This window comes from Thalia democratica, chromosome 1, assembly GCF_965202585.1.
Source record: "Thalia democratica chromosome 1, ktThaDemo2.hap1.1, whole genome shotgun sequence".
Lineage (NCBI taxonomy): Eukaryota > Metazoa > Chordata > Thaliacea > Salpida > Salpidae > Thalia > Thalia democratica.
In genome coordinates this window covers 38,014,959-38,034,341 of record NC_139165.1, presented here as the reverse complement: position 1 = coordinate 38,034,341, position 19,383 = coordinate 38,014,959, and the positions used below count along the sequence as shown (strand labels likewise).

The window sequence follows — 19,383 nt, the reverse complement described above, 5'->3', positions numbered from 1 at the left end:
ATGATATGTTATTAACATAATATGTATTATACTGAGCCTAATTTAAAGTGACTTGTAAATTTGTGTCTATTAATTGTAAAATTTAAAATCAAATGGCCAAGGATTGCTTTGCATGAAATGTAATTGTATGTACTATTGTGAAGTTTCACGATCTGAAATAAACTTATATGTTTTATTCTTGCTTAGTAAAGTCCTTGGATAGCTAAAGATACTTTATTTATAGTTTGTACTCATGCTAATCATTTGCTTTTAAATCAATAAAAACCTGGCTGAATATAGTGTATTAAATGCTAAAGTAGTTTTTTAAAGAAAAAGTTTGCTTTTTTGTACTTAATTATTTACTTTTGTATATATTGAAGTACATACAATTTTAAATTTTCACATATACACTGTTTATCAGAGAACAGTTAGATTAAAGTTCTGAAAAAGTTATGAAAAAACAAATTTTGGCAAAGATAGTATACATATAGTTGTAAAATTTTATAGTCTTTTGAGTACTATTATTAACTTTTTGATTTTAATATCAATCAATAAAAACAAGTTTAAAGATTCTTACAATTTAATGAGTCCACTAAATGATTTTTTTCTAAAAATAGATTTACTCAATGTATAAACTTAAAATTAAAAAAAAAGCTAATATATTGGTATTCAATAGTACATATACAAATTTTCAACACTACTTGTGCAGTAATTTTGCTTAAATTGTTATTTTTATCAAGAACTGCCCTCTAATAAAAAAACTGTATGTTCTGGTGTATATTCATATCTTCCTAGTTTTTAATTTTATAATTAAATTTAAAAATGTTTTATAAAGTAGTGGTAAACCTAAAGTTTGTTAATCTTTTAAAGCCATAGGTGGGGGGGGTCAAGCCATGTTTTTTACAAGTTGATCTTATTTTATAGAACATTTTCTAAGCTTTAAGATGTTTTTTATGGTTTTAAAAAATTCGAACTACTTTTTGAGAAATGACCAGTCAAAGTTGGGCCACATAATAGGTTTCCTATGGGAAGGGAAAACTAAAACAGCGATAAAAGACTATTTTGTTTAAAATCTATCTCTTCCTACATTTTTCAAGCGATCTTCTATAAACTTTCACAGTCAATTTTTATACAATAAAAAAACCTTACTTGTGAATTTGAAAAAATTTAAGTAAAAATATATTTATTTTGAATAAAAAAGACTTTTTTATTTAGTTTTATCATAAATTTTTCTTTTTTTTGTTTATCAAAGTTTATAAGTAGCTTTTTTCTTATAATGTAAGGAACATTTCCTGAAAATTTGAAGAAGATTGCTTGAAAAGTGAATGAGGAGATAGATATTTAGTGAATTTTAAAGTTTTCAAGAAAATTAACCCTTAAAAATTTGCGGTCCTTACATTTGTATCAGAAACTTTTTACAAAAAATAACATATCTCAAAAATTAAATGATATTTTTGAATTCTATAAAAACTGACTTATAGTTTTTAATTAAACCTTTCATATAAAAGCCAAAGTTAATTTTTGTAAAAAAAAATGTTAATCCCCTTAGGCCTTAATTTAAATAAACTAATTTTTATATATATTAATTGTTATAACTTAACTCTTAAGTTGAACATAATTTTGAAAAATGATGAGTTTTTTTTTATTCTTATTGTGTACATGATTAGATTAGATATTTATTATAACTTTTTGTTAAAATGAAAAATATGTGTTTTTTTATTGCCAAAGGATATGAAATTAAGTAAAAATTGTGGTTTATTTTAATTGTTATTCTAGTAACTAAGTAAAATATTCAAAACAGTAGTTGTCTTTGTTTCAATACAGGGTGGCTACTTTACCTAGAAAAATCTAGTATAACATAGAATTTAAAAATTTAGACTGAAAAAGCCTGAAGTTTGCTAATTTTGAAAAAATATCAATAGTAATTGAAAAAGAACCTTAGAAAAACTTAGAATAAATTTTTTTTTATAGTTAAAACAATTGTAGAAATATGAATTAATAATGAAATTTATACAAAAATTTAACTAAGTTTTTTTTCATATTTTTTACTATTAACCACTTTTGAAGAAGCATTGTGGTATTACAATCACTTTTCTTTGCTTAGTTTTTAAATAAAATAGTGCAAGATAACCTAAACCTAAAAAAAACTTTTAAGAAATCAAATAACCTGTAAGATAATTTTTAATCTGTGGCCAGTCTGTCTACAATTTTCATAATTGATATACTTTTTTTGTTTGCAGATTAAAAAATAACTTTAAGTTTTAAAAAGTTATCAAGTCTTGCACAAAACTTGAAAAGCTATGACTTCAAGCTCAAAAAGGTTTGTTTACTGTATTTCTGCAAATTTATACTGAAATATCTCAGAACAAATTTTTGTTAGATGCAATAAATGATTAGAATTTAAAGGTTGCTACATTTAGCATAAGTTATAGTTGAGTATTTTGTTTGTTACAATCAATTTTTTGAAAATAAATCGTTATGATAAGAATAAATTTATATAAGTATTTGTAGTTTATCTGATTATGAACTAAAATTATTAGTAATTCATATTAAATAAGTCTTTATTAAAGTCAGTGTAAACTAGTGATTTTTTAATATGATATAAATAATTATAATTGATTTATATAACTGTTGTGGTTTTAAACAAAAATAATTAAATCCAAAATAGTTTGTTGTTTAGAATGAACATTTTAAACAAATACTTAAACATTATCAAAGAATCAAATAAAACAAATGAAACATTATTTTTATATGATATATTTTGTATTTTCGTAAACAACTTATTTTAAGCTTAGTGCAACACAATCCAGAGTGCTTTTAATTAAGTAAGGTTCAATACCCAATATTACCTTAGTATATCTTTGAAAACTGCTTTTATCTATTTAATGTTGAAATCAACAAATTACAAAGGTCTTATTTTTTTATTTTGTTGTAACTTTCATACATATTTGTAGGTGGTTCCATCCCAACATAACTGGCACTCAGGCAGAACAGTTGCTACTTGAAAGAGGAATTGCTGGCAGCTTTCTTGTAAGACCCAGCACCAGTAACCCAGGAGACTTCACTCTGTCGATCAGGTTTGACTGTTAAAAATATTATTTTATACTTGACTTTGATGTTTAAACGAAAAATACTATATTAAATGTTTGTATTTTTTTGATGTACTTAATATTAAAAAAAATATTGTAGGTTATCAAATTGATTTTGATACATGTTATAATCCTGTGAAATTTTTTTCTAATATTTTTGATTTTATAACTTGTTTATGCTTTTTCATATGTTTTAGTCTTTTATTTTGTCATTATGTTAATTTGAAAACGCATTTAAATTTTTTATGCAATTTATAATACTTATCCAATTATAAATAGATAAATACAAGAATATTTCTTTAAATATCCCGAGTTAAAATTTTAATAGCTTTTAGAAAACTTAAGAATTTTTAACTTTAGTTAAATAACTTTTTAATTTTAAAATACTTTTTGAAGTGTTGCTATATTTGTTTTTGTTTTATTTATTCAATATTTAAAATCATATAGGAATTTAAAAAAATTGTAAAGTTTTTAGCTGAGTTCAATAATTTTTATACCAAGAAAATTTAATTATAACTTAGCCTATTTTAATATTATTTTATATACACTTTTTATATTTTTGAATTTACATATATTTAATATTTGAAATCAATTTAATTTAGTGTAAAGGGAATGATTGTATGCCATCAATCTTTTCAAAATGTATTATAAATAACTCTTTTTACAACATATGTGATTATTGATTTCTAATTTGCTTCATTAGTAACTTCATTTAAAAAACTGAGCTTATTAAGTATAAATTTGTTCAATGTTATTTTAATTTGATTTAAAAATGATTGTTTGCATTTATTATTTCAAAAGTCATTTATCAGCAATTTGAAACATTTATAAAGTAAGAGTTTCAAGTGGTTTTATATCAGGTATAAGTTTTTTTCTTCTCGTTACAGACAAAATAAACTTTGTTTTCATATAATATTTGAGCTACAGAATTCGAAAATGTTTTACAATAAACTTTATAGTGAAAACAAAAGTGATAAAAAAATCATTTTGTTATTCGAAGTTTATATTAACACATGTATCATACAACAAAACTTCTGTTTGTCATGTAAAAAAAATTACATTGTCACTAATTGAGTTTTTATTACTATAATGAAAGAGCGCTTATGTTGTGTGTTTGTCTAAACAACCACATTTCAAACAGTTATAATAATTTTCTGTGTAATTTGTTTTTATGTATTTATACAAACTTTTCTTTTGACGTTTATGTGATATTTATTTCTTAAGTAAATTTTAATAAATTACAGATTATATTTGTTCGAAAGTTGTATAGTCAACGTTTTCATTGAATTCCAAATATATATTTTTTATTTTAAAATATAACTATGTAAAATGTAAGCAATTAAAAAGCATTAGTACTTTTTAGAAATTACAAGTCAAAAATTTAAATTAAGCCATATCGAAAAATAACCAAACATATTAATTTTATCAGTTCTTTTCAAGTCAATGCAATGTTTGTCATAGCTTAATATATATATATATATATATATATATGTATATATATATGTATATGTAGATTGTAGGGTTTACTAGAAACCTTGAAATACTTGGAATTTATCAATTTAGAAAAAAAAATTGGGGTTTTACATAGGGGTTGTTTTCAGAAAAATGTAAAGTACGCGACGGTGGTAAAAGTTAGGAAGCTAATATTTTTTGTTTTGTTTATTTATGCGAAAACAATGAGGGGCAATAATGCACCCTAATGCCTATTCTAATATAGAACAGTCACGATAATCTTTAATTAGTCACAACTCTAAACTAATGACAAGTTATATAATTTTGTAATACAAAAGTTACTTACAACAAACTTCTATAATTGTCACTGTGTAACTATGAAATTAATAAATAAAATTCAAATAAAATTACAACAAATAACAACAGACGCGAGAGCGAGGTGACCCACATAAAAGTTCAATCAACAGGCGACTTCTACGATTTGTATGGAGGTGAGAATTTATTTTATTAAATTATACGATTTTTATTAAAATATGTTCTCATATAGATGTAATAAAATAACTATGTTTTGGTAAAAAAACAACATGCTACATACATTTTAGATTTAATCTTTAAACTAAGTTTAATTAAATCAAATTTGTATATGGTATTAAGTTATATACTAGTAAAGTTATAAAGAAGTATCGGAGGTGAAAAGCTCGCATGTTGATATTATATAAATATTTTTTGATAGGTGAGAAATTTGCCTCACTAACGGAACTCGTGCACTTCTACAACGAATCGAGTTTGAAAAGTGGTCAATTGAGGGAACAGAACAGTGGGCAGGTCATTGATTTGAAGTTTCCACTGCCGTGCGCTGATCCTACTAGCGAGAGGTGATTGTTTTTGGTGTTTTGGTAATTAAGTTTATTGTTTTTAATTTATTCTGACTGTTTTATTTTTTGAAATTGTTACTTACCTGTTTTTTTAATTTTGGTCTGGAAACCCCACTGCCTATCACGTGCTGCCCCTACCAGTGAAAAGTGAACAAATGTATTAATTTCAAGTTTCAAACATACATTTACAAGTTTGAGGCATTTTTAAATGACGATTAAAAAAATATATACAATTTATTTGCTGTGTAATTTTATAGATTCCATTTCGTATTATATATTTTTTTACATTAGTTCTTACAAGTATGTTGTTTTTTAAATTAAAACTTAGAATAGAATAAAGAATCATTTATATTTTACAAATATAATTACAAGAGCTTTGATTCGAAAAGTAATTTATATAGTAAAATAATAAAACAAATCTTAAATTTAGTTTTTGATCGAACATTTCTGTTTTAATCAACTTGCAGTTAAACAACTTGTTAATTTTAATTGTTAAATTTTCTCAATTTTTTAAGTAAACTAATTTTTAAGATTTTAAGAAATAGCTTATAAGTTTGAGCTTGTTAATAGCTGAATGACTTAAATGTTAATGTAACAAAATATTTTTTAAACATTCACAACAGCAGTACTGAAATGACAATTATCAGTAACTCTTAATATATAAGTGTACAAGCACTCTCAAAATATTTGTCGTGTAATTAAAACCACTCAGCTTAAAATGTAATCGCTGCAAAAAAATGACAACATTTGATAGGAACTGGAGTTTCTACCACTTAATACTTGTTGTATTGGTTGTAATAAAATTTCAACTAACCAAATAAATTGTTGTGTTTTGACAAAAGTTGCTATATAAGAGTTTGAATTGACAAGCCAAATTTTTGTTTTGCATTTCAATTGTCAACTCTAAAAGTGTCTGAGTGCACTTAGTTTATTTGTTAGACAGTTTGTGCTACTCGACACAATCTGTTGTCAATTTTGTTTGGAGTGCAAACAAAATTGTGATTGATACTTCAATTTTTGCCACTTGAGTGTGTATTCGTGGTATATAAAGTAATTATGATGACATGTTTCATAAATCAAGTCAGAACAGCTTGTAGGTAAGATGTTTATTTTTCTGAGCTTTGGTCTTATGCTGCGCACAAGAAAGTTTGTTTATTTTGTTGTCAAGTAGTTTTATTCATAATATGTGTTACCTTTTTTACTTTTATATATATTTTTTATTTGATATACATTTTTTTATGTAGTTTTGTACTATAAAATAAAAATATATTTAGATTTTTTTCACCTTATAATCACTGCCATGATACTGTTAAAAATAAGAAGCCGTTAAATTAGAAGGGAATTTATTCTGATAAAACCAGTAAAAATGAGATTTAGTATATATAATAAAAAGCTTAAGCTGTTATTAAAATTTACTTATATAAATATTAAAAGCTGGTTTTTGTTTTTCATTTTTAAAGAGTAATTTTAGCTTTGCTGGGTTTTGAATTAAAAAAATATTTTTTTTAACAGTGTACCGAGTTAATATAAACATTTGTTATAATATGTAAATCTAATTATTTTTTTTATGCACCAGTAATTAACCATTTTAATTTAATCTAAAAATATTAAATTAACTTTAATATATTTCCTCAATATCAGATGGTTCCATGGCAACACTAGTGGTCGTCAGGCGGAGGCGTTGCTAAGAAACAAGGGTAGGAACGGGTCGTTCCTGGTGAGGGAGAGCAACAGTAAACCCGGTGACTTCGTATTGACTGTAAGGGTTGATGATAAAATAATCCACATCATGATTGTGCACAAGGTTAGATTTATTTTCATAATTTTTAACTATTTCTTAATAATTTTGTGACGTTTCTAGTTTAACAACAAAATAGTTCATATTACTTATTTTACATCACCTGTTAGTGTTTTATTTTAGATTATTTTGTTCTTTTTATTCACATCATGATTACTATTAGGTAAGAGTTGAAAATACTTATTGTTTAATAAATTTGATTAACTTTTATAATATATACATATTCTTTATTTTTCAATTTCGCTTGTGCTTGCAATTTTCCCAAATGGAAATTCATTCTCTTAATAATTGTACACCATACTTGTTATTATTATTTTTTTTGCTAAAATTTTTTATTAAACTCTAATAAATACAATAAAGTACATCGAACTAAATCATCTTAAAAACGAAAGTATGACTCATATTTTTTTAACAATTTATTATGACGTCATACAGTCGGACGGATCGTTCCAATTGGCGCAGCATGGCAACCGTGGTCATGACAACGGCGATGACGAGGGTACCACGGGTCAGGTGTTCGAAACATTGACCCATCTCATTGATCACTACAAAACAAACCCCATGGTTGAAAGGAACGGGACAGTGATAAATCTGAGGCAGTCTTACAATGCTACAAGGTTATATTTGATAAATTTGTTTGAAAAATATCTTAAAATGCTCATTTAGTCTTTGTAAGTATTATATGATAGTTACAGAAAAATAGTTTTTTACATATAGTTCTTCATTTCATTTTTAAAATTAATTAGTTTATTTTGATGAAAGTTAATATGTACTTATAGGGAAAAAAAACTGCTTCTACCAAACATTTATTTAAATTGTTTTGTGCACATAATTTATATAAACTAGTTATTAATTTTTCAGATTGTACGCCGCCTCTATAGAGTCCAGGTGCGAAGAACTAAGTTGTCACGATGGTCACAAGAATAAAATGGGTTTCTGGGAAGAATTTGAAGTGAGTATTTGTTTTAAACATCTTAAATTGTTTGAGCTAATTTTTTTAGTAACTTTATAGTAGTATAACTCTCTTTATTTATATTATGATTTATTGTTTTAATAACTGACTACTTGCTTTTAAAACAATTGCGTATGCTTTTATTTGTTTTAACATCAATTTATAAGCATGTCTGATAATTAAAAAAAAATAGTTTAAACATTTTTTTTTGATTTTAAGTCTACACTACCTGGGCACTAATATTTTCGCGCATTCAAATAAAGCAAAACTAACATTAATCTAACTTATATTTCTAATTGAAATAATGTATTTTAATGTAATTTTTAAGTTATGTTGTTCATGTGCGTTTTTGTAAACAAGCTTAATATTTAGAATTTACAAAGAGAAGACATGAACACTTATACTAAAAAAGAAGGTTCTAGATATGAAAATAAAAGGAAAAACAGATACAGGCTTATATTACCTTGTATGTTCTATTTTTTTGTACTAAATTTAATAAGCAGTTTGAAAAAACACAGTCATAAAATATTAAATTTGTTTGGTTAATTTTTACTTTTGTCAATCGTTTTTATTTTCAACTAAGTCTTAAAATTTAAGATCTTAAAATACTAAAAATTAATAAAAATGTGTAAAACGTTTAGATTGTGTTTTGCTTGTTTATCTTACATATTTTTGTTTTTCAACTAAACTTGTAGTTTATGAATTTTGTTATATAAGTATCTATGAACTTTTATTTATACAGACGATGAAACTCGAGTCAAACTAAAGAATGTAGACGAATCAATTCCTGGATCTGATTACATAAATGCCAGCTATATTTATGTAAGTTAATTTTTTTTACTATTTACGAACAGTTATTTAAACTTGATCTTTACAATGGCTCTAATAATAGTTATACAAAACTAGCTCAAAGAAAACTAAGTTATTTGTAAACTTAAATAATTATAATTACAGATTTTTTACTAATCATTCTTTAAAAAGTTAAGACTTACTTGTGAAAACTTAATGTTTTATAATAGCTTGTAAGTAATAAATTCCTACATTTAAAACAACTTTCTTATAATACATATTTTCAATGCTATACTTTACCTAATATTATTTGTGTTCTATTTAATAATGCACATGGTACTTTGAAGCGTAGGCAGTAGAACCCAATGCCTTTAGATCAATAACCCTTTGTTTTATTGTTAACCCTAAGACAGTATCTTCGCAAAAATGGCTTTAAAAGTTTTTACACATTCAGGGTTGCCACCAAGTCAGGAAAAACAAATAAAAAAAGCCAAAAGTCAGGAAAGAATGGAGTTTTTTGAAAAAATTTCAGGAAATTTGATTTAAACATCCTCTTTAATGAAAGTTTATTATCACTAAAACCAAATTTTGCTAATGTTGTTTTGTAAAAGTTATTTCATTTGCAGTTTATCTTTTTTCAGAATTCAATTAAATTTATGAAATAAGTCAAATACTTTTATGATCTCACGTAAGTAAATCACTGTGTGTTAGAAATTGTTTTATTTTGTTTTTAAGGTGATGGTTTGAATTAATTGTACATAAAACTAATACTTTATGTATTGGGCTTTCAAACTCAGACTAATCATTGTTGATTTTTTTTCCAGTTCACTTTATAATACTTATGTAAACTTCACATACGTATATATGATATTTTAATTATTTCAAAGTCAAAACCAATATATTTTAAGAATTCTTGGATTTCTAAAAAAAGTTCTAAATGTATTAATGATAAAATAATTTTCAATGCAAGTGGAGTTCATAAGGGTATAACTTTAAATACAAACCTTTGAATTTTTAGCTAATTTTTTTTTTATTTGCCAAGTACCACATAAATACCCTGTGCAACATTTTAGACGATTTGAGGAATTTTTTACCTTTGTGAAATTCAATTTTCCGAATGTTTCTGATATTTTAGCTGGATTTATTTTTACATCTTCCAATTATCACAAAACACATTGTGCACAATTTAAAACAATGAAAAAAAAAGGTTATACCCCTTGATTTTTTGAACAAGAAAACTGCAAATTCAAGAAAATTTACAAAAAGTGATAAAAATTACATAGAAAAGTCAGAATTTGAATTTTTTTTCAGCTTTATCTGTTGCAACCCTGCACATTTTAATTGCACATAATTCTCAAACATGTCTTTAGTTAGTTTTTAATCATAATTTGTATCTTAGCTTTTTTTAACTATTTCTTCACAATAGCCTGAACCGGATGACAACAGCAATCAGAACTGAATTTTAGTGAAGAAGTACATTCCAATAAAATATAACATAATAGAATCAACAAATGTAACATAATTCACAACAATTATGACAAATTAGATTATAATAAGTGCATAGTATTTTAACTACAACATCACAACAGCCTGAACCGGATGACAACAGCAATCAGAACCACAACTTGCTGAAGAAGTACATATCGACGCAGGGATGCTTGCAAAACACGATGGCTGATTTCTGGCAGATGATATACGAGCACAACACGCGGGTGGTTGTGATGACCACCAAGATGTTTGAGAGACACAAGGTTTGTGGATGAATTTTTTTGATTTTTATATTTACATATTTACCTCATTCGCAGTTGTTACACCCTACTTATCAATAACATAAAGAATAAAGCAATAAAATAAAGTTTGCACTTACAAAATTAAGTTACGCTACTTTGTATCCTGTAAAAACTTTTTTTTTTGTAATCTGTAACTAATAGATTTATTATTTTTACTATTCTTATTTTTATTGAATCTATTTTACTGAAATTGAGTTAGTCATTAAAATTGACGTTTTAATTGACAGTAAATACTATTTTAAACAACAAAAAACTCTTTTTTACATATTTAACCATTATAATAAATAAAGCTTTTAATGTTTCATAATTTTTCGGTTTTCAACAGAAAAAATGTGAGAAGTACTGGCCCGATCTCCACAGCACCACAGAATACGGAGATTTCGTTGTGACGTCACATAAGCAGTATGACGTCACTGACGGAATGAGGGAAGTTGTGTACACGGTGACCGATATATTACTGTGGAAGAAAGATAATGTTGGTTTTTATTATTATAGTATTATATTAGTTGTTGTTATTTTATATTAAAGAGGTAAATGGCGTATACTGTAACTGTTATATTATTGTTCAAGAAAGATAATGTTTGTCTTTTGCTAATTTATACTTCATTTATTTAATTTTATTTAATTTTCTGACGGAATGAGAAAAGTTATTAATGCGGTGACTGAAATTATATTGTGGAATGTGGAATAAAGATAATGTTGGTTTAGAAAATTAATACCATTCTAGTTTAAAGTATACAATTGAATTGGACATTTTCAATAAAACTTAAAATATTTGAAAATAATAACTAATGTAGTATTTAATAATAAAAATTATTTTTTATTTTTTTCTGAAATTTTTCAAATTTTATTTACAGCCCAATGACAAACGGGAAGTAGTACATTACCATTACAAATGTTGGCCAGATCACTCAACTCCCAATGATCCCGGTCAATTGCTTGAATTCATGGAAATCATCAATACTAGATATGTTAGTTACAAAAAAGTTATTTGGGTTATATACAATGTAAGTAATAAGTGTGTTAGCTATAGTCGAATGATATTGAAATAGTTTAGCTAGTTAGGTTTGCAAAAAATATATACAACATTATAAGTTATAATATTTTATTTAACTATACAAATTAATAGATTGATATAAGTTGAATAAAAATTAGCAAGTAGTTTAAAAACTACAAAAAGCTGTAAGTAGTTTCAGCTTGGTTTTGGTTTTTGTTTAAACTTAAGGTAGGTTGCTTTAAATCAGGGTTTACCAAATTGTGTCCCTTTTGGAGGCCATTTGAATTTTAAGACTTCATAAGCTGCAAAGGGGCCAAAGGTAGGGGGTCGTGAGTAATAAAGGGGCCGGGAGGCCGTAGTTTGAAAAATTACACTAGGTATTCTGGAGTTGGTAACGAGGGGCAAAAAAAAAAGAGTTCTTAAGCGTATTCAACAGTGATTTTTGAGAAACTTTGTTAAAGAAGGCCATAGCTTTTTAAATTTTCAAAAGGGAGCCATATTAAAAACATAGTTTAGGAAACCTTGTCTTAGATTTTACTTGAATTTATTCTTTATAATGAAAGCAAACATTTTGTTTTTGGTTTTAAAGTTTTGGTCTTCATACTTCGATTAAATTTTGCTTTATAATTGAGAAATAAAAGTTTCAATTAGTGCACTTTAAATATTTCAATATGTTATTTTACTCGTTTGAACGTTTATCAAAGTTTATGACGACTTCAAGTAATTTTTTTTTCGTTAATCTCAAATAGATTTCAAATATTTTTTTTATTACTCCAACTGAAAAGTTTAAACTTTTAAAACAGATATTTATGTTTAGTTTACCCTTATTATATAGCTTAAAACTTATTTAAAATAATATATAATAAAATCCTTGAAAATTCTTGTGCAAGATTTGGTCTATTTACAAACGTTAAAAATTTAGTTTTAAATTTTTAATCTAAACCAAAAACACATTTCAAAAAGAAAAGAACTTTGTCATGTAATAATTCAGAAGTTTTATGCTTAACTATTGTTTTAATCTTATATAAGTTGAGGTTAGTAAATATGTAAAAGTTATTCAAATATTTATTTTAAAAAAATGCAGAAATCAATTTTAACGTAATGACTTTATTTTGTTTACTTTTTTTTAACGTTTCTCATAAAATTTTAATCAAATAATGAATGTTTTATAACTTTTGATTGATTGCAAAAAATGTTTATTTAATTTCAAATGTTGTACAAATTTGCTTAAAAATTCTCATAACTTTTAAGTAAGCAAAATTTAACAGTTTTAAAGCTGTTTTTACACAAAGTTAAACTAAAAAGCCTTAGTTTGAAAAAAATACATAAAAGTGTTTTAAAATAAGTTTTAACAGTATATTATTTCAAATTTTCCAAATATTTATTTCTTAAAATATAAATTTTACAATTATATTCAAACGTTACAATTGTAACTTGCATTGTTATGTGCACCAACGTCCGTGTTTTGCATATTAATTCATAAAGTGAATAAAAATTATTTTAATCAATTATTTTGACTAGACAAAGTGACGTGATTAATTTTGTTATTGCAGCTTATATTCAAATACAAATATGTTTTGATAGACTTAAATATGTTTAAAAGTTATTTTTAGCCTTTTTTTACTCCATATACAATCTGCCGGATTACATTGTAAATTTAAATTTATAATTGTCTTTTTTTCGTTTTAAAAGCTTATTTGCTTAAACATAGTTTGCATATTGTTAAACTTGATAAAAAATTATGCTTTCTTCTTATTTTCGATCATGACTTTGCGCTTATTAAGTTGTTGTTAAGAATAAATTTTAAGACATTTTGGTGATGAAAATTTAAGTTAATACCCCAGTATTTTAATAAACTTATTAACATAGAAGACTAAGATAAAATTATATTTAAAGACTCAACATTCAAAAATTTAGTCAGTAAATTCGGTAGTATAATATTCGAATAGGATAATTTTAAAGTCAAATTAATTATATAATAGTAGTGTAGTGCATTATATATATATATTTAAAACAAGTATTTAAATAATTATACTAAATAAGTAAACAATAAAAAGTAAATTAACTAATTTAAACTATTATAAAACAAACAATTGTTCTAGTATAAATTAATTACTTGTATGAAATAATTTAAACAAAATTGTGATGATGTCTAGTGGCATTGCATTGTATACACAATACAAACAAATATAAAATAAAAAACTGTTTTAACAGAACAGTTTCAAACGCTGGTGGGATATAGGACCTGTAGTAGTTAATTGTACAAACAAAACAGACAAATAAAACAAGTAGTATAGCTAAAGATACTTTAATAAAATAAAGTATGTAATATATACAGGATAGCTTCAAACGCCAATGTGATATAGGACCTGTGGTAGTGCATTGTAGCGCGGGAATCGGTAGAAGCGGAACTTTCATAGCTATCGACATTGTGTTGGATGTTATTAAACATCAAGGTCAGAATTTTGTTAATATTTAAAGATAAAAAGTTGTTCTTTACACATAAATGCTGGATAAATCTTAACCAAGGTAAAATACTACTTTTACACGCAAGTGAGTAATGATATACTATGTATGTTTTAACTTTTATTTCAAAACTTCATTTGTTGATGTTAAAAAAATTTCACAGCATTTATTTATGTAGATCAAAACTTAAATTAGTAAACTAAGTTTCGGTCAAAGACCTCGTCAGTACTGACATTAAAATTATATTCAAATAGAAGATATAATAGTATTAACTTATGTGTAAAAATATATAGTTGTTTTGTACAGTATATGATAAAAACTATGCTTTTGTTAAAAATAAGTTTTCCAGACATAACTTTTCCTTGTTGGTTATAATTTGCATGAATGTATTTATGCTGAATAACTGTATGCTAATTTAAATATTTCTAATGCGGAAAACGTTTTTTCTTGATTTTATGCTGAATGTAATTTAATTTTTATGCTTATTTACACAGTTTACTGTGTGGTAAAGGTAAAATATCTTGAGTGCATTTTTGTAGTAATGTTCTAGAACAATTATAACTACTGTAAAAACATTAAAATAGTTATTAACTTGTTTAATTTAAAATACTTTATGGTTTATATGTTCCGTTTACTGTAAAATTTACCCACTTATAGTCTACAAAACCTACACTTAACAATGTTTTATTAAATTAACGTTTTTAATAACAAAAAAGCTGATCTAACTTTTACATTTAAAATAATTACATTTGAAATAGATCGTGACGTCGTGTGTTAAATTTTAATCAAATATTTTTACTTAAAATTTGTACAAATCTAGTGAATAACCCATATTCTAAAGCCCCTCCATCGTACAATCTCCGTAATTTGATACACTTAAAGTGCCTTATACAAAAACACTTTAGTGGATAATCTTGAAGATACATCTATTATCAAACTAGTCAGATCACAATTAAGGTTCAAAATAACGATTTGTTAAAGCTGAGAACATTTAAAATGTCCGCATCATACATAGCTTATCCTGGCCTTTTTAAAGAATTTACAGATGCAAAACTTTTATTGCAATCGACATCGTATTAGATGCAATAAAAAATAAAGGTATAAACTATTAAAGTTTTTATTGTGTATTAATCGAAGTATAATTTTATATAAAACCGTTGTAAAAATGAGCCAGAACTTTTATTGATGTGTTAGTACATACAGACTAAAATCTTGTGTTTATAAGTTGTAATAAAATTGAAATAAAATATATGTAACGAAACATTAAGTTTAGATGTTTGTGTATTTGTTTTTGAATACAAAACCACGGTAAATATTTTTTAAATCAACTACATACAAGTATTTTTGATGCACATATTCACTGAAACCTGTATCAATTAAAAAATCAGTTATATGAATAAATAATTACTTTAATATGCATGTATGGTATGCTAAAACGATATGTGTGAGATATCTTGTTTATTGTAAAGTAACTATATGCTATTTAATATTTTTTTGTGTAAAAATATATTTAAAAGACATAATAATTCGTTGTTGAACATAGTTTGCATGAACGTGTTTTTGCTGAATTTATGTTTTTCTTTATGCTAATTTAAATATTTTACTGCGGAAAACGTTTTTTATGCTAAATGTAATTTTATTTCTTTGCTGATTTTACGCAGTTTACTGTGTGCTAAAGGTAAAATCTTTCGGTGCATTACAACAGTAAAAATGTATTAAAAGTTCAAAAACTACTGTAAAAATTACTATTAAATTATTAACAACTTTTAAATTCTGTATTGGCATACCTGTGCCGTTAACTGTAAAATTTACCCACTCCTAGTCTACAGAGATGACGATTTACAAGGTTTAATTAAATTCAGGATTTCACTAATAAAAAGCTCATGTAATTTTATGCTCAAAATTTGTTATATCTGAAATAGTTGGTGACGTCATGCGTTGAATTTTAATTGATTGATTTTATTTGAAATTTATATAAATTTTATCAAATGCTAACTTAACTGTTCAGTTTAGTAACATCTATTCCATTACCAATTTGAAGCATTTACTGTGCTTTTATAGAAAATAAATTATTATAATAATCCAACAGATACTATTTTAAATTGAAAACGTTAAATAGTACTGACTTTAAAATAATTCGTACAAACTTAAAATTTTGGAGGAGATTTGTTAAAGTTTAAAACATTTAAAATGTTTGCACTAGATACAGTTCATCCTAGCTTATTTATAAGTATCTTATAATTGTAGTACTGTTAATAATTAAATAAAAAGCTGGGTTACACATAATAGTAGTATTTTATTTTCATGATAATTTTTTTCAATAATTCACGAACAATATTATTGTTAGATATTTGTCCACAAATTGCTTGATCTAGTTTTATAAAATGTTTTGATTAATCGAATTCCGTATTAACTTTTTAATGAATCATATTGCTAACAATTATGTTTGATGCGTGAGGATAATTTTTTTTTTGAATAATGTGATAGAATGTCAGGTTTTAAATTAAAGCTTGAAAGTTTTCTAAATACAAGAATGCTTTTTATAGTATTTTTATAAGTTTAACAAATATTGTAAAATGTCAGTTCAAAGGCTTATATAGTACTAAACTTCTAAATGTTAAGTTAAGAATATGTATCTTTTTTTTGAGTAGACTTCCAAATTGTGAGTTATATTTTAAAAAGCATTTGGTCTTGGTAGACAGTATATTAAGTAAAAATGCTTGAAAGTCATATAATTTCTTTTTATGGAAGTTATTAAAATTTTTAAACAAATTAGCTATTTATATGAAAACAAAATGTTAAATTAGTTCAAAGCAGTTATATAATATATGTAATCAAGTATTTAAAAAAAGTATATATGCTAAAAAGTTCTAATATTAATAGTCTAAGCAGTTAGATCTAATAGGTTATGTTGTTTTATCTGACTGTAAACCAAGCTGGGCACCAACTAAAGAACGATAAGGACAATTATCAATCTAAAATCTAAATCCAGGAATGTTTAAAATTACAAAATTTTGTGTACGAACATACATACACAAATTACAAAATATATTAAATTGTTATTTTTATATCCTATTTTCATTAAGAAAAATAAATAAATTAACAATAACAAATTAAACAGGACTCGATTGTGACATCGACATATTCAGAACGGTGCAAGTAGTGCGGAAGCAACGTAGCGGTATGGTGCAGACAATCGCTCAGTACAAATTCGTGTATGAAGCCGTGAGGCATCAGGTTGAAACACTGACTAAAAGAATGGAGATGGCTGTTGGTTGATTTTAATATTTTTTAATTAGTTTTATTTTCATCAATAATTTTTTTATGTTACAGCCGGGTCACGGTTACGTTAACAACCCCAAATCACCAAGCAACCAAGTCACCCATGATAACAATCACCCAGCCGATGTTAATGTGGTTAGTATTTATTTATTAAGACTTTATTCATTTTACTATGATCAAAACGTTACTAGAGTTGCTATTTACAATTGAATATTTTTAATTAAATTAGATAGTTTTTAAAGTTAAAAGTACTAAATTCTAAAACTGTTCCCAGAGTATTTATTCTTACATGAGTGTTCTCAATCTACATAACTTCTTTAACTTAAGTTTATTTTATAGTTGATTTCAAAGATATTGTTTGCAATGATTACAGCTAGGAAAAATTAGAAACCTTATGGCTATTTTCAAGTTTTTGAAACATTTTTTTAAAGCTTTTTTTATTAAACAAAAAGTATTTTGTTAGTTTAAAAAAGTTTTTTTTTATGTTTTGCTAATTTTTATGCTTAAGAAATCTAAATTTTATATTTATTATATTTATTTTGTTAAAACAGTTGCTAAGCGACACGGTACCTAACACGCCAACAATCCCCCCAAAGAACAAACCCCCGCCAATAATACCGAGGAATATTCCACATTCAAATATACCACCCATCGTGCAGAGAACTTCACTGAGTTCACCGCCCGTTGTACCTAGATACTCAACTAGTTCGCTGTTGGTGATAAGTGTTTTACTGTTAAAATAATCTTTAGAAAACGTTTACATTTAAAACTTATGTATTTGTTAGATTGAAAGCTGGTAAACTAGATATTACCTTCTAACATGTGTAGAATTTAAATATATAGTTAAAAATTCTCTAGTTTCTTAAATTTGTTTGATTATGTACGGTTGAATATTAATAGATGTATTTTAAATTAAATTATAAAACTATTATAATTTGGCTACAAAATTAATATAACTTTATTAACTTTTGAAAACACAGAAGTTCATCAAGTATACCACCAACCCCGAACTCTGCGAATTCGATAAAAAGCAACAGATTTTACGAAAATTCCAGGCCTACAACACCCATCGGTCCTAAATAAATCAGTGTAAAAAATAAGTTTATTTGTCGTCAAATAAGTTTTCAGTTTTCGATTTCAACTTTTTTAACGAGAAAACAACCTATATATGAATCTTAATACATGTTTTTGTATGTTTTAAATTTGATTTATCATTCAAAAAAAATTTTATAAAATCTTATAACAATGTTGTTTATAATTATACTTGTGTTACTAAAAAAACTCAAAAATAAATACATATGAATTTGAAAATATGAATGACTTGTTTAAGCTTCTGTAACCTAAAAATTAATAATCATGTAAGTTATTTAATGTTATATTAGATTGATTTTATAATGATAATTCAATTAACCAAGTTGCTGTAATTTTCAAACCTTATTATAATTAATTATACATTTGTCTATCTGTAACATTCCTGACAAAATCAGGGTTTTGTTTTTTATTTTTTTGTTTTTTAATAAAGAAAACTATTTAAAGGTTGCACATAGTTTATCTCAATTATCATGCAAGTTTATAACATTTTTGAGCAATATTTATGACTTTACAAAAATTGAAGAAGTTTCAAAATTAATAAAAAAAAATATTAACATATTTTTTTATATTGTAAAATTTCTCAAGTTTTTTTTAAAACTAGTCTTCCTAATTAGTTCTGCATTTTCTTCTTTTAAAAACTACATCTTTATTTATAATGTCTATTTAATATCAATTATTAAGTCCTACAATTAAAAAAGTGACACTGTATAAAAGTCTGTTGCACCGAATTAAAATTTATATATTTTCATTAAAATAATCATTTCAACTAGTGCCATATTTTCTCATCAAATTTAATTTTGCATAGTTCAATGGTATTATCAG

General features: G+C 25.0%; 1 protein-coding gene across 3 annotated transcripts; it reads left to right on the top strand.

The window, feature by feature from the left end:
• Window positions 1-2,217: 2,217 nt before the first annotated feature.
• Window positions 2,218-19,026, top strand: LOC145834005 (tyrosine-protein phosphatase non-receptor type 11-like). Of its 3 annotated transcripts, XM_082941309.1 has the most exons (17): window positions 2,218-2,299; window positions 2,934-3,056; window positions 4,947-5,011; window positions 5,254-5,395; window positions 7,037-7,199; window positions 7,629-7,810; window positions 8,055-8,145; window positions 8,518-8,611; window positions 8,888-8,967; window positions 10,524-10,685; window positions 11,050-11,199; window positions 11,582-11,695; window positions 14,060-14,177; window positions 17,309-17,457; window positions 17,521-17,604; window positions 18,021-18,181; window positions 18,450-19,026. In XM_082941309.1, the coding sequence occupies exons 1-17, from the start codon at window positions 2,280-2,282 to the stop codon at window positions 18,550-18,552; spliced, it is 2,001 nt and encodes a 666-aa protein (XP_082797435.1). In that variant the 5' UTR covers window positions 2,218-2,279; the 3' UTR covers window positions 18,553-19,026. The 3 variants fall into 3 exon arrangements, with proteins under 3 accessions (XP_082797435.1, XP_082797451.1, XP_082797443.1); XM_082941325.1 differs by lacking the exons at window positions 2,218-2,299; window positions 2,934-3,056; window positions 4,947-5,011; window positions 5,254-5,395 and adding an exon at window positions 6,436-6,492; XM_082941317.1 differs by lacking the exons at window positions 2,218-2,299; window positions 2,934-3,056; window positions 4,947-5,011; window positions 5,254-5,395 and adding an exon at window positions 6,484-6,541.
• Window positions 19,027-19,383: the final 357 nt, after the last annotated feature.

Excerpts from the sequence above, each read along its gene's own strand:
- LOC145834005 (XM_082941309.1), top strand. The coding sequence starts at position 2,280 with ATGACTTCAAGCTCAAAAAG. Across the intron at positions 5,012-5,253 it reads CTTCTACGATTTGTATGGAG|GTGAGAAATTTGCCTCACTA; the intron begins GTGAGAATTTAT and ends ATTTTTTGATAG. Across the intron at positions 7,200-7,628 it reads ACATCATGATTGTGCACAAG|TCGGACGGATCGTTCCAATT; the intron begins GTTAGATTTATT and ends GACGTCATACAG.